Raw genomic sequence first — 15,216 nt, forward strand, 5'->3', positions numbered from 1 at the left:
TCCCTTCTTTATCAGTAAGGTAATTATGACACAACAATGAAATAATTATGTGAAAGCATTTAGAATACTGCCAAATGCAGTATTAATGGGAAAAAGTAATCACCAAGACACAGACGACAATGACAACGATGATGATGATGATGAGCATTTAGAGAGGGCTTTACATATTAAAGAGCATTAGCAAACATCCCTTCATAACAATGAATCGTGGGACACTGAAAAAATAACAAAAAAATTTTTAAGAAGTGCTCCACAAAATAAAAGAAAGGAAGAAAAGAAATACCTAAATTCTAATTCTATTTCAATCATTTATTGTATGGTAATCATGAGGAAATTAAACTATCCCCTACATTCTACATTGTTTTGATGACATATTAGCTAATGTATGTATATTCCTGGAACAGTTAATAATAAAAAGACCTGAGAAGATGGGAAATAATGAAATAACCTACATATCATGACTAATTGTCTTCCTAATAACAAATGTCTTGTCATTATCTGTCTCCCCAGACTAAAGAAGTCACATCTTTCCAGAAACCTCAACTGCTTTCTAAAGATGCTGCCTTCCCAGTCCTATGTCAATATCTCCTTCTTCCAGCCACATGCCTTCCTGATGATTGGCATCCCAGGGATGGAGGCTGTTCATGGATGGATCTCCATCCCCTTCTCCTCCATGTACATGGTGGCCCTCACTGGAAACTGCCTGATCCTCTTGGCTATAAGGCGAACTCCCAACCTGCACCAGCCCATGTACTACTTTCTGTCCATGCTGGCCCTCACCGATGTGGGCCTCACCTTGTCCACACTGCCCACCACCCTGGCTGTGCTCTGGTTTGACCATCGGCTCATAGGTTTCAATGCCTGCCTGGTCCAGATGTTCTTCCTCCACTCTTTCTCTGTGGTGGAGTCGTCGGTGCTCCTGGCCATGTCATTTGACCGTTTTGTGGCCATCTCCAACCCTCTTCACTATGCAGCTGTCCTCACCGATAATGTCATCATTAGTATTGGGCTGGCCATTGTGGCCCGTGCTACCCTTTGTCTCTTTCCAGTGCCCTTCCTGCTTAAACGTCTGAACTTCTGCCCTAATAAGATCCTCTTGTCCCACTCATTCTGTTTCCATCCTGATGTGATGAGAAGAGCCTGTGCTGACATCACCATAAACATCCTCTATGGGCTTTGTGTAGCACTGTCCACTGGTGGCATAGATTCTCTGCTCATCATTCTCTCCTACATTCTCCTCCTACACACAGTGCTAGGACTGGCATCTCCCAGGGAACGCATCCGAGCCTTCAACACTTGTGTCTCCCATATCCTGGCTGTTTTTGTCTTCTTCATCCCAGGCGTTACCCTGTCCATGATACACCGTTTTGGGGGGCACCTACCTCCCATTGTACATGCCTTAGTTGCCTATACATACCTGGTGGTGCCCCCTGTGCTCAACCCCATCATCTACAGTGTGAAATCCAAGCCCATCAGGGAGGCCATGATTAGGATGCTAAAGAGGAAAGACCAAGGCTGATGAAACTATGAAATATAACAGGGTCTGGGTACCATAAAAGAGATTTCCTATTCCTTGCAGGAAACTGCGACCCTTAGGAAGCACTAAAAACTCCTGGCCAAGGCTAGTGGGAAGATCATCAAGATAATCCATGTTGCAAATTTACATTCACTGTTTACTTGGTACTGGAAACAGTGCTAGGGATTAAAGACTGAAAAATATATTAAACATGATCCTTTCTCCCCTGGTACAAACACAATCTTGTACCAGGACATAGGCAGGTAAATACAGAACCGGAACACAAGTGCCATAATAAAGTTCTGTGCAAGAGATTACTAGAGGAACTGCAAATTAGTAGTTGCCAGAATTTGCCTGGGAAGATCAGACAAACCTCTACAAAGGAGAGACTGTTTTTTGTTTCATCTCGAAAAATGTATGGGGTTTTTCTAGGCAAAGTACAAATTCAGTAAGAAAGATAAAAACCTAGGAAGAAAGAGCAACATCAAAAAAAAAAAGACTCCATATTTCAAAGAAATAAATGTGTTTGTGGGAAGATAACCATTCCTGAACTTCTTTATGCCTTTACCACTTGTTATATTGATACAAATGTGACTGTGGCATAGAGTTTGAAGAGGGAGTGGTAGAAAATGAAGCCAGAAAGTTGTACAAACTGTACAGAATTATACAGAACTATGCATACTCTGCTGAGATTGATTTGTCCAAAAACATATGAATCATTTATTAAATATTTTTACTGTAAAATAAGTTAGGAATATGCATTGCAGATTAGAAGTGTGTTGACATATAAGTAAGACTGGAGCCAAAAAGACTATCAGCTTAAGCTCTTACCTGGTTTCAGGGTCTTCTCAGACATCATTTACTCTGCCTATAATGTTCTCACATCCCCCCTTCCCCCTTACCTATGTATCATTCCTAGCTTCATTTCTCATTAGTCAAGTAGAAGCTTAATTTCTCAGAAAATCCTGTCCAATTCTCTTTTTCATATTATTCACTGGACTGTGTTTGTGTCCTGTGCAATATATGTACATATGTAATAGTTTATCACTTCACTAGACTGTAAACCCAAGCACAGGTGCCAAAATATACTCAGTTTGTAGTGGTATCTGTGAAATAATAGCTGCTTAATAATTCCTTTGAATGTATACATGAATTTGAGTGGGGAAAAAGGACAACAGATTAATTAATTAAGAGATAATTTAGAAATGTTTATTCCAGGGAGCCTCTAGTCTTTCAGAGAAAAGAATATATATAAATAATTGCAAAGTTTGTGAAAAGGTTTCCAGTTGAGCTTGGATAGCTGATCTGGAGATATGAGAAGTGCAAACCAACTTATTGAACTAAAGTCCCTCACTTAAGTAAAGGTTTTCTACTTTTTCACTGTATAGGATCTCCCAGGCCATTTTCACGGAATTAATGTCCTTCATACCTGAGTTAAATACTCTGGTTCCATCTACACATTTAATGCAATCCCTATCAAAATACCATCCATTTTTTTCAAAGAAATGGAACAAATAATCCTCAAATTTATATGGAACCAGAAAAGACCTCGAATAGCCAAAGGAATATTGAAAAAGAAAGCCAAAGTTGGTGGCATCACAATTCCGGACTTCAAGCTCTATTACAAAGCTGTCATCATCAAGACAGCATGGTACTGGCACAAAAACAGACACATAGATCAGTGGAACAGAATAGAGAGCCCAGAAATAGACCCTCAACTCTATGGTCAACTAATCTTCAACAAAGCAGGAAAGAATGTCCAATGGAAAAAAGACAGCCTCTTCAATAAATGGTGCTGGGAAAATTGCACAGCCACATGCAGAAAAATGAAATTGGACCACTTCCTTACACCACAAATGAAAATAGACTCAAAATGGATGAAGGACTTCGATGTGAGAAAGGAATCCATCAAAATCCTTGAGGAGAACGCAGGCAGCAACCTCGTCGACCTCAGCCGCAGCAACATCTTCCTAGGAAAAACGGCAAAGACAAGGGAAGCAAGGGCAAAAATGAGCTATTGGGATTTCATCAAGATCAAAAGCTTTTGCACAGCAAAGGAAACAGTTAACAAAACCAAAAGACAACTGACAGAATGGGAGAAGATATTTGCAAACAACACATCAGATAAAGGGCTAGTATCCAAAATCTATAAGGAACTTAGCAAACTCAACACCCAAAGAACAAACAATCCAATCAAGAAATGGGCAGAGGACATGAACAGACATTTCTGCAAAGAAGACATCCAGATGGCCAACAGACACATGAAAAGGTGCTCCACATCACTCGGCATCAGGGAAATACAAATCAAAACCACCATGAGATATCACCTCACACCAGTCAGAATGGCTAAAATTAACAAGTCAGGAAATGACAGATGCTGGCGAGGATGCGGAGAAAGGGGAACCCTCCTCCACTGTTGGTGGGAATGCAAGCTGGTGCAACCACTCTGGAAAACAGCATGGAGGTTCCTCAAAATGTTGAAAATAGAACTACCGTATGACCCAGCAATTGCACTACTGGGTATTTACCCTAAAGATACAAACATAGTGATCCGAAGGGGCACGTGCACCCAAATGTTTATAGCAGCAATGTCTACAATAGCCAAACTATGGAAAGAACCTAGATGTCCATCAACAGAGGAATGGATAAAGAAGAGGTGGTATATATATACAATGGAATACTATTTAGCCATCAAAAGAAATGAAATCTTGCCATTTGCGATGACGTGGATGGAATTAGAGGATATCATGCTTAGTGAAATAAGTCAATCGGAGAAAGACAACTATCATATGATCTCCCTGATATGAGGACATGGAGAAGCAACATGGGGGGTTAGGGGGATAGGAGAAGAATAAATGAAACAAGATGGGATTGGGAGGGAGACAAACGATAAATGACTCTTAATCTCACAAAACAAACTGGGGGTTGCTGGGGGGAGGTGTGGTTGGGAGAGGGGGCGGGGGTTATGAACATTGGGGAGGGTATGTGCTATCGTGAGTGCTGTGAAGTGTGTAAACCTAGTGATTCACAGACCTGTACCCCTGGGGATAAAAATACATTATATGTTTATAAAAAAAAAAATTGGAAGGGGAGGCAAACCATAAGAGACTATGGACTCTGAAAAACAACCTGAGGGTTTTGAAGGGTCAGGGGTGGGAGGTTGGGGGAACAGGTGGTGGGTAATAGGGAGGGCAAGTTTTGCATGGAGCACTGGGTGTTGTGCAAAAACAATGAATACTGTTACGCTGAAAAAATAAATAAATTAAAATGGCAAAAAAAAAAAAACCCTGAGACAGCCAATAAATAAATAAATAAATAAATACTCTTTTCCATAAAGAGTTTTTGTAAGAAAGAAAATTACAATACTGAGATTTGTTAATATATTTCTGCTTGAGTATACTTTCTTTTTTTTTTTCAAGATTTTTTATTTTAGAGAGAGAACGCATTTGAGTAAGAGAGGAGCAGAGGGAGAAGAAGTTGGAAAGAATGCCAAGAAGACTCCCACTGAGCATGAAGTCCAATGAAGGGCTTGATCCCAGGACCTGGGATCATGACCTAAGCCAAAATCACAAGTCAGACACTAAACTGAGCCACTGTGGCATACCTCGAGTGTACCTTACAAAGTGATGCTGAAAGGGGATGTGTGTCTTTCTTATCTGGAAGCCCTGGGGAAGAATCTGTTTCCATATTCATTTGGCTGTTCGCAGAAGCCAGTCCCTTGAGATTGTTCAATTGTTGTCTATTGGCCTTCCTCAGCTCCTTAAGGCTGCTCACATGACCTCTTTTATCACCAAACCAGCAACAATGCGTCACATCCTTCTCATACTTTGACTATCTCTAACTTCTTCTGTTATCAGCTAGTTGCAGGAATGTCTCTTCTTCTAAGGATTCATCTATCTTAAGGTCAGCTATGCCACATAATAACACAATACCAGAAGTGATATTTCACATATTCAAAGCTTTTGGGAATTAGAACAGGATGTTTTCATGGGGTGTTTAGAATTCTGCCTACCACAGTGACTAAATAATTGGATTAATTAATGGATGTTTCTATGAAAGTACACAATCAGGGTGTCTCATCTGTTCAAAGGATTAGGAGTGGCTTTTCTTAAAATATGATAATTATGAGGATGTCCAAATTTTGAAGAGAAATTAACTAGGAAAAAGTAGAGTGTTTAGGGAAAGTTATATTAGGCAAAGAAAGCCTTGTCTCCAAAGAGCTTGTAGAAGGGGAAGCATGGTGCAGTAAAGGAATGGAATGAAAAGCGGTATGACTGAAGTCAAAGAGCAAAGAACCCAAGACAAGTATGAAAACATAAATGAGAAATATGGGAAATAATTAATGTGCTAATCATGGATGAGGGTAGTTTTGACACAATCACATTTATTTTTAATACTGCATTTTATATTATGTTGTAGAGAACAGATTAAATTAAAGCTGTAAGGCATGCAAATTTATCAGAAGGCACTGAAATAGTTGAGATGAGATTTAGTGGAAACTTGGACTGGGTGTGTCGAAATAAAGAAAAAGAGATGGGTTCAAACTTATATAAGTAGAAATTGTGTAACTTGATTTTGGATCAAATATAAAGCTAAGAAAAGAAAAAGGAAAGGCCAAGGGTGGCTGCTAGTTTGGGACACTTCAGGGTAAATGGTGGTATGATTAACTGAAATATGAAACATGAATAGAAAAACTTAGTTTGGTAAAGAATATCGTGAGCTTGGTTATGGACACTCTGAGCCTGAACTCCCCTGGAAGCATCCAAATGACTAGACCACACAGGCCATTGGACTTATAGCCTGGGAGCTCTAGATTAGCCAAATTGTTTATTCTAGAGATAAAAATTAGGTCATGATATACAAATGGCAATAAAAACCATCAATCCAAGTGTGACTACATAACAACTAAAGGGCTGATTCCAGACCCTCTAATACCATGTTCTCTCATAAGACAGAAAAAAAATATATGTGGTAAAGGCATGAATGTGATGTCATGGAGGTCATAGGAAGAAAATGTACCAAGAAAGAGGGAGTGGTCAACTGTGTTGAATGCTTTTGAAAAGTCAAGGAAAATAAAACCTCAAACACACAGAGATCCTTAATGATGATAGTGAATGCTCTTTGGTAGTTTGACTGAGGCCAAAGTTATATTGGAGCAATGAAAGATGAAAGATGTGTATTTGGAGATAAGTTATAGATAACTTTTCTAAGAGATTTGACTAAGAAAGGAAAGAGATAAAAGAGGAATATAAAATCTAGGCAGGTTTATACTTGTTTTTAAAATGGAAGAGACTTGAACATAATGAATAATGAATGCTAGAAATGATTGAGATGGTAGAATTGAATAACCAAGAGAAAGCAGGAACAATAATGTAAATTTCCTTATATTAAATTCATAAATTCAGACCTCCAGTGTCTTCTCTGTCTGGCAGGATAGACAGCAGTTGACCTAATCTAAACTGAGTCCCTCACTTTCCAGGTTTTATTTCCATTACTTTCTTTTTATTCAACAACTATTTATTCAGTGTTGTATTTACAAGGCTAGACTACTTTAACAACAACAAAAATATGTTCAGAGACTTAACACATTCCGTTTTCACCTCTTCAACTGGTGCAAATATGGGTTGGTGGGGAGTTGTAGGGAGAAAGGTGAGGCTCTACATAACTTTTAAAGAACTCAGGCTGCTGGTGGTTTACCAAATGCAACACACACTTTCCTAAGTCACATGTGATGTCAACATAGAACACTGCACATAGGAGGGTTTTTGAGCCAGTCCTAGACATGGCACAGGTCGCTTCCACTCACACTGAAAGTAATGGCTAGAATTTAATCATACCCAACTCACAGGAGGCTAAGAAATGCCTCACTGTGTGTCCAGGATGGGAAAGAATTAGGTTTGGTGAACAATGGTCAATGTCTACCATAAGTATGTATTACGTACCAGGCACACTGCAGAATGCCGAGGGTGCAGTGACGAAGAGATTCAATGAAACAGTGCCCTCAGACACTCACATACATTGCAGCCGTAAACACAAGTATTAAATAAGCATTTCCCAAACATATGAGTATTATAAGAGAAGAAGAAATTGTGTTGTGGGAATACCTATCAGGGAACCTGAGGACTGAAAACAGAAATGAATCTCAATCACATATAAAATCACATGTTTCAGAGGTTGCTATTTGAATTTCTTGATTAAGACTGCTTTCACATCATACTGAAGACAAAACTTGTTAAGCCTTGGATAGTGCCCTCAGAAATGAGATGATTCCTGTGCTTCTATAATCAGACTGTCTTCTTGTTCCATACCACACAACACCCCCAAATAAAGCACAGTCCTGAAGCATCCCTCATCAGCTACCAGTTACCTTCAAGTGGCCTATGTGATCTCCATCTGCTGTCTCACACTTCCCATTTTAGGCCGTGGCTCCAAAACCTTGCTAACTATAGCTTGCTGAGCCCTATGCCAGGACCTCCTAACTCAGAATCTACAATAACTAAAGGTCAAAGCAAAAATGAAAAGGGTAATCACTAATTATTTTGAACTGAATGAAAATGAAACATATTGAATTTGTGAGGTGTGGGTTAAAGCAGTAATTAGAAGGAAATGTATAGCACTACAGGACCTATATAAGAAAAAAGACCCCAATACCTCAGCTTCCACCTTAAGAACCTAGAAAAATAAGAGAAAATTACAACCAATATAAGCAGAAGAAAGAAAATAATAGAGAAATATCAACAAAACAGAAAAAAGAAAACAATAATGAAAATCAATGAAACCAAAATCTCTTTCATTAAGAAAAGCATTAAGATTGATAAGCTTCCAGCCAAACTGAACAGGAAAGAAACAAGAGAGAAGACACAAATTATCAATACCAAGAATGAGAGTGGTGACCTCACTATAGATGCTGCAGATATTAAAAATATTATAAAAAATATTATGCCAATAAATTTCACAACTTAGATGAGATGGAAAATCTCTTGGAAGACTTAAAACATCTTAAGTCAGGATCAAGAAAGGGTGATACATCTTCCACTCCTTCCTAAAGTATTCCTTCCCATTACCCCCTTTTCTGAAGATATTTTTTCTGGGTGATTTTCACTAGAATCAATGTTTACCTTTCAAATTCCACACTCTTTACCTTTGAAAGTGTGACTTCTCTTTACAGCTGTATGTCTATATCTTAATACAGAACAAAAACTCACAAGAGCAGCTTAAAAATAAAGGTAAGGAACAGATTTCCTGTCAATCATGGTGGCAAAAAAAGATGAAAAGGGAGAATAGAAAAGGAGGAGGAAATCAGTTTAGAAGTAAGTCAGGGCTCTGGACATGTCTGGGAAGACGACGAAGAGAAGCTCTACCTCCTATATAAACTACCCTAGGACCTCTGGTCTAAAGTTGACTTTCTCTCATCCATACCAACTCTGCTCTAAGTGACAGACATTATAAAAAAAGGATACTTTGCAAGCTCACATCGCTATTGCTGAAAGTAGTAAATGAAAGGTCTCTAAGGTCAGGTTCTCTCTCTTATACTTCTCTATTTGTTTACCCCCCGCCAAAATAGTTCTTATTTTACATTGAATAAAAGAATACACAAATGTGTTAATTATGTGATGCTGGGCTCATGACACCATGATATGGTTTCACCTGCCTCAGCACTGATTCTCCCTGTAACCTCTCTCAGGAATGTCCATTTTTCCAAGAGACTTCTTTGCCTACCATTTTCCTTGGTGAAGCATTGCCTGTAAGTTCTCATGGTAAAGTCTAACACCAACAATTGTGTCCTCTTCTATGTCCCCATTTCAGATATCCAGATTCTCCATCCCTCCATTCTTTAACTTTCTTAGAATTAAAAGCCTTGTATTCCCATTAGCTTCCTTAGGAGTGGAAAAGGCAAACTACAATCTGATTCTGCATCAGCTACATTTCCTTTGGATCAAGTTTAACATAAAGAAAGCTTTGAGATGTGAGGGCAACGGATACGAAGTTGTTCTGAGAATACAGTATACCCCCCTCCCCCCTTACCCACAGTTTCACTTTCCATGGCTTCAGCTACCTGCAGTCAACCGCATCTGGAAACAGATGAATCTCTCCCTGACACGTCATCAGAAAGTCAATAGTTGCCTAGTGCTGCATCGCAATGCCTACAGAAGTCACCTCACTTCATCTATCCTGTAGGCATTTTATCATCTCACATAATCACAAGAAGAAAGGTGAGTAGAGTACAATAAGATATTTGAGAAAGACACACCACATTCACATAGCTTTTGTTATGGCATATTATAATTGTTCTATTTTATTATTAGTTATGTTGCAAACCTCATACTGTGCCTAACTTATAAGTCAAACTATATCATAGGTATGTATATACAGGAAAAAATATAGTAGAGTATATATGGGGTTTGATATTATCTGCAGTTCCAGACATCCAGCTGAGGGTCTTAGAATGTATCCCCTGTGGATAAGCAGGAACTACTGTACCTTAAGAGATAACAATAAACATCAACTCTGAAATCCTAAACCAATGGCATAATATGGTCTTTTCCCAAATTCAGGTCTATCTTAAAGGCAAGACAGTGGAAAGCTTAACTCTCCATAAGCATGTGCGTCGCACCCAAGGGAGTCTTACCTCATCTTAGTTAAAGAAGTAGTAAAGTGTATCTTATTAATTTGAACATATATGACTCAGAAGTCTCACCCAAACTTTTCTGAACTATAAATGGTCCTGTTTCAAAGTATGAGCCAAAAAGTCTGGGACACTGAAGAAAAAATGTTTCTTTTGGCCTGACAAATTGATAAAGAGCTTCATTTTATAAGGTGTTATTAGAAAGAAAATAACAGCAAAAGGCAATTCAAAGGAAACAGAGTGAAAGAGAGGATTTAAAAGTGCAAGAAACCACTGAGAGCAAGTACTATAAAGTAGCTGAAAAACACTACGTGGAAAAAAACAAAAACATAAGATGGGGACCAGTATAAAAGTGAAAAAGAATGGCCTACTGTCATTCTAAGAAGTAATGCTATATGGCAGGCAATAAAAGACCCTCAGTGGATTTTAAGGAGAGGAGCAAGATAATCAGAATTGTGTTTGGAAAAACTCCTGCAAACTACATAGGATTTTGGACTAGTGTAAAAGGTGTTCAAGGCGAGGAGACAAATGTGGAGGTATGGCACTCCTCTAAGCAAGAGACTAGAGCACTAGTAGTCAGAATGGAGAACACAAGTCATGCTTATTAAACATTTCTAAATAAACCTTAAAAAATGAGTAACTTACAGACTGAGAGTTACTATTATTCAGACTTCTCCAGGACCCAACAAAGATCCAAGTAACTGAGATGGTAGAGACAGAGACAACAATGTCCAAACAAAGGAAATGGGGAAGGTAAAAAGATACCCATGTGAAAGGCACATAATGAAGGTCTTTGTCCAGAACATACCTTAACTTCCAGCCAAATCTCCTAAAGAGGCAGCCTATCCCTCTCATTCTAGTCTTTAACTCCAGGCCCTTCCAGGTGACGTAGTGAGTATTCATGAAATAAGTGACCAGAAATCTGATCTAGAAGTCAAAAGAGTCCTGCAATAACTTTGTCTCTGATTCTGGCACTTAGTATTTATTAAGAAATTACATAAGGAATGTAGTGGTGTGGTGTCTGTGTGTGTGTGTTTATACTCACAAAATGTTTAAGTCACTTAAGATCAAACCCATGAAACTTACCCTGAGCATATTAGCTGTCACAGACTCGGAATCCCTTCTAAAATCTAGGATAATGACTGCGTCTTTAGAAAAAAATTATAAAATGTCTGATTCATCTGTTTAGGCGTTCAAATATATATTTTCAGATATGAAACAGATACACACATTTATCATATGTCCATAAAGAAGCATGCATACAAACACTAATAAAAAGTCTGGAGAGGGGTTCCTCAGTCACTCAGTTGGTTAAGCATCCAACTCTTGATTTCAGCTCAGGTCTTGATCTTGGGGTTGTGGGTTCAGGCCCCTCGTTGGGTTCCACTCTGGGCATGGAGCCTACTTAAAAAAAATCCGGAAAATAAACACCAAGATGCTAACAATGTTTGTCTTTTTATGTGAAAGTTTACTGGAATTTATTATATTTTTCTTTCATATTTTGAGAGCATACAAGTTTGTTTACAGTGATCATATACTGCTTTCCTACTAAGAATGAACATCTTCCTCTTTCATTCTCTCTTTCTCCCAATCCCTGTGTCAGGGTACTACTGGATAAGAGGCTGCTCCTCCATCCAAAATAACCAAAGACTATACTGACTCTAGTTTATGCTCTTAGTTCTGCTGGCCACCACCTAGTTGAACATACCAGATTCTATACTGTTCACAATTTTCATCTTCTGGATTCCAGTCCAAGGAAGCAGAAATGCTCCCTCCATACCCTCTCTACCAAGAAGTCTGATAACTATAGCCAGAAAGTTCTGGCTGGCTCTGTGTCATGCTTTCTGCTATACTACTTCTCACACTCATGTACCTCTCTTTGGGTCTGATAAACCCCCTTCACCATGGGTGGTAGTCTCATTTCTGCTCTGTCTATTCCCACTGCACTCCTGGGGTGCCCACACCCTCTCTTTCCCATTCTGTTTCCTTCCAGAAGTGTTGTGTCTACCTTGTGAGGCTCTTAGGTAGACCCCTGGGATCATATTCATGCTAAGTACAGATGGCAGGGGTGTAATCTTTATTGAACTCTCCTACGGTCTTGTTTTACAAGCATTAATCCTGTCAGCTTCCTCTGCAGGGCCATTCAGAGTCTAGGGGATATGTGGTGTACAGTTATGTGAGCTACTCAGTTTCTTTTGAGCCATGCTTGCCTTAACCTTGCTTTCTGAGTAGCCACGTGGGCCATTGACCTTGCTCAACTTCATGGTGTTTCCTGCTCTTGATTCCTGGTCTGTGGGAGACTTGCCATTTCTGACATGAGCTTCTAGTTGTTCTCAGCTGCATTTCTCCATGAAGTGTTTCTCCAGGTATCCAGTGAGTGCTTCTACTGCTAACCACATTATTTTCCAAACTAGCCACATTTGGGGAGTGACCCAAACACATTTACATTGCTACTACTCAGGTATGGTGGCAAATGGACCCAGAACTATTGGGATTAAAGCCATCAGCAACATTAACAGGAAATTCCTATATGCAATACTAAATGAGTGAGGAAGAAAATTAAATATCTCCCCCCCTAAAAAAATGCAAGACTCTGGAAATGTCTAACTCACTAACTCACAGGTTTCCCTAACAGACCCTCCCCCATAATGTGGGATTGGGCATCAAAAGACAATTTCCTGTGATCTCACATAATTCATTGATCCCCATTAACATCAATTTCCCCACTGGTATAATAGTGATACTAACTATATTCCTTCCCATATCAAAAGGTTGATCAGAAAATTAAGTAAGGAAAAGAGTCCATGAGCTGTGAAACTCTCAAAACAGACTACGTTCTCTTTCATTAATGTAGGTAACTATAGTCTTTTCAAGGTTCTACTTCTAATCCTCTTCTTAAGGGTTGGTGTCCAGAAGAACAGAAATTATTTATTCTCTGTGGAGATTATTTTAAAGAAGAAAATCCAAGTATATCTCTTTTCCTGGGATACAATACAGTTAGGGATTCTGAAAAGGAAATCACAGGTTTTTTTTTTGTTGTTGTTGTTGTTTTTTAAATTTTTTTATATTTATTTATATTTGTTTATTTACAGCATAACAGTGTTCATTGTTTTGGCATCACAACCAGTGCTCCATGCAGTACGTGCCCTCCCTATTACCCACCACCTGGTTCCTCAACCTCCCACCCCCCCACCCCCCTGCCGCCCCTTCATAACCCTCTGGATGTTTTTCAGAGTCCATAGTCTCTCATAGTTCATCTCCCCTTCCAGTTTCCCTCAACTCCCTCTCCTCTCCATCTCCCCATGTCCTCCATGTTCTTTGTTATGCTCCACAAATAAGTGAGACCATATGATACTTGACTCTCTCTGCTTGACTTATTCCGCTCAGCATAATTTCTTCCAGTCCCGTCCATGTTGCTACAAAAGTTGGGTATTCATCCTTTCTGATGGAGGCATAATACTCCATTGTGTATATGGACCACATCTTCCTTATCCATTCATCCATTGAAGGGCATCTTGGTTCTTTCCACAGTTTGGCGACCGTAGCCATTGCTGCAATAAACATTGGGGTACAGATGGCCCTTCTTTTCACTACATCTGTATCTTTGGGGTAAATACCCAGCAGTGCAATTGCAGGGTCACAGGGAAGCTCTATTCTTAATTTCTTCAGGAATCTCCACACTGTTCTCCAAAGTGGCTGCACCAACTTGCATTCCCACCGACAGTGTAAGAGGGTTCCCCTTTCTCCACATCCTCTCCAACACACGTTGTTTCCTGTCTTGCTAATTTTGGCCATTCTAACTGGTGTCAGGTGGTATCTCAATGTGGTTTTAATTTGAATCTCCCTGATGGCTAGTGATGATGAACATTTTTTCATGTGTCTGATAGCCATTTGTATGTCTTCGTTGGAGAAGTGTCTGTTCATATCTTCTGCCCATTTTTTGATATGATTATCTGTTTTGTGTGTGTTGAGTTTGAGAAGTTCTTTATAGATCCTGGATATCAACCTTTTGTCTGTACTGTCATTTGCAAATATCTTCTCCCATTCCGTGGGTTGCCTTTTTCTTTTGTTGACTGTTTCCTTTGCTGTGCAGAAACTTTTGATCTTGATGAAGTCCCAAAAGTTCATTTTTGCTTTTGTTTCCTTGGCCTTTGGAGACATATCTTGAAAGAAGTTGCTGTGGCTGATATCGAAGAGGTTACTGCCTATGTTCTCCTCTAGGATTCTGATAGATTCCTGTCTCACGTTGAGGTCTTTTATCCACTTCGAGTTTATCTTTGTGTACGGTGTAAGAGAATGGTCGAGTTTCATTCTTCTACATATCGCTGTCCAGTTTTCCCAGCACCATTTATTGAAGAGACTGTCTTTTTTCCATTGAATATTCTTTCCTGTTTTGTCAAAGATTATTTGACCATAGAGTTGAGGGTCCATATCTGGGCTCTCCACTCTGTTCCACTGGTCTATGTGTCTGTTTTTATGCCATTACCACGCTGTCTTGGTGATCACAGCTTTGTAGTAAAGCTTGAAATCGGGTAATGTGATGCCGCCAGTTTTGTTTTTGTTTTTCAACATTTCCTTAGCAATTCGGGGTCTCTTCTGGCTCCATACAAATTTTAGGATTATTTGCTCCAGCTCTTTGAAAAATATCGGTGGAATTTTGATCGGAATGGCATTAAAAGTATAGATTGCTCTAGGCAGTATAGACATTTTAACAATGTTTATTCTTCCAATCCAAGAGCATGGAACAGTCTTCCATCTTTTTGTGTCTTCTTCAATTTCTTTCACGAGTGTTCTCTAGTTCCTCGAGTACAGGTCCTTTACTTCTTTGGTTAGGTTTATGCCCAGGTATCTTATGGTTCTTGGTGCTATAGTAAATGGAATCGATTCTCTAATTTCCCTTTCTGTATTTTCATTGTTAGTGTATAAGAAAGCCACTGATTTCTGTACATTGACTTTGTATCCTGCCACATTACTGAATTGCTGTATGAGTTCTAGTAGTTTGGGGGTGGAGTCTTTGGGGTTTTCCATATAAAGAATCATGTCATCTGTGAAGAGAGAGAGTTTGACTTCTTCC

The 15,216-nt window shown here is 39.2% G+C and overlaps 1 protein-coding gene across 1 annotated transcript; it reads left to right on the forward strand.

Moving 5' to 3' along the window:
• The first annotated feature begins 556 nt into the window (after positions 1–556).
• Positions 557–1,519, forward strand: LOC123949814 (olfactory receptor 51I2-like). The gene has a single exon (XM_046017462.1). The coding sequence runs from the start codon at positions 557–559 to the stop codon at positions 1,517–1,519; it is 963 nt and encodes a 320-aa protein (XP_045873418.1).
• Positions 1,520–15,216: the final 13,697 nt, after the last annotated feature.

The sequence above is a fragment of the Meles meles genome, chromosome 8 (genome assembly GCF_922984935.1).
Source record: "Meles meles chromosome 8, mMelMel3.1 paternal haplotype, whole genome shotgun sequence".
Classification (NCBI taxonomy): Eukaryota; Metazoa; Chordata; class Mammalia; order Carnivora; family Mustelidae; genus Meles; species Meles meles.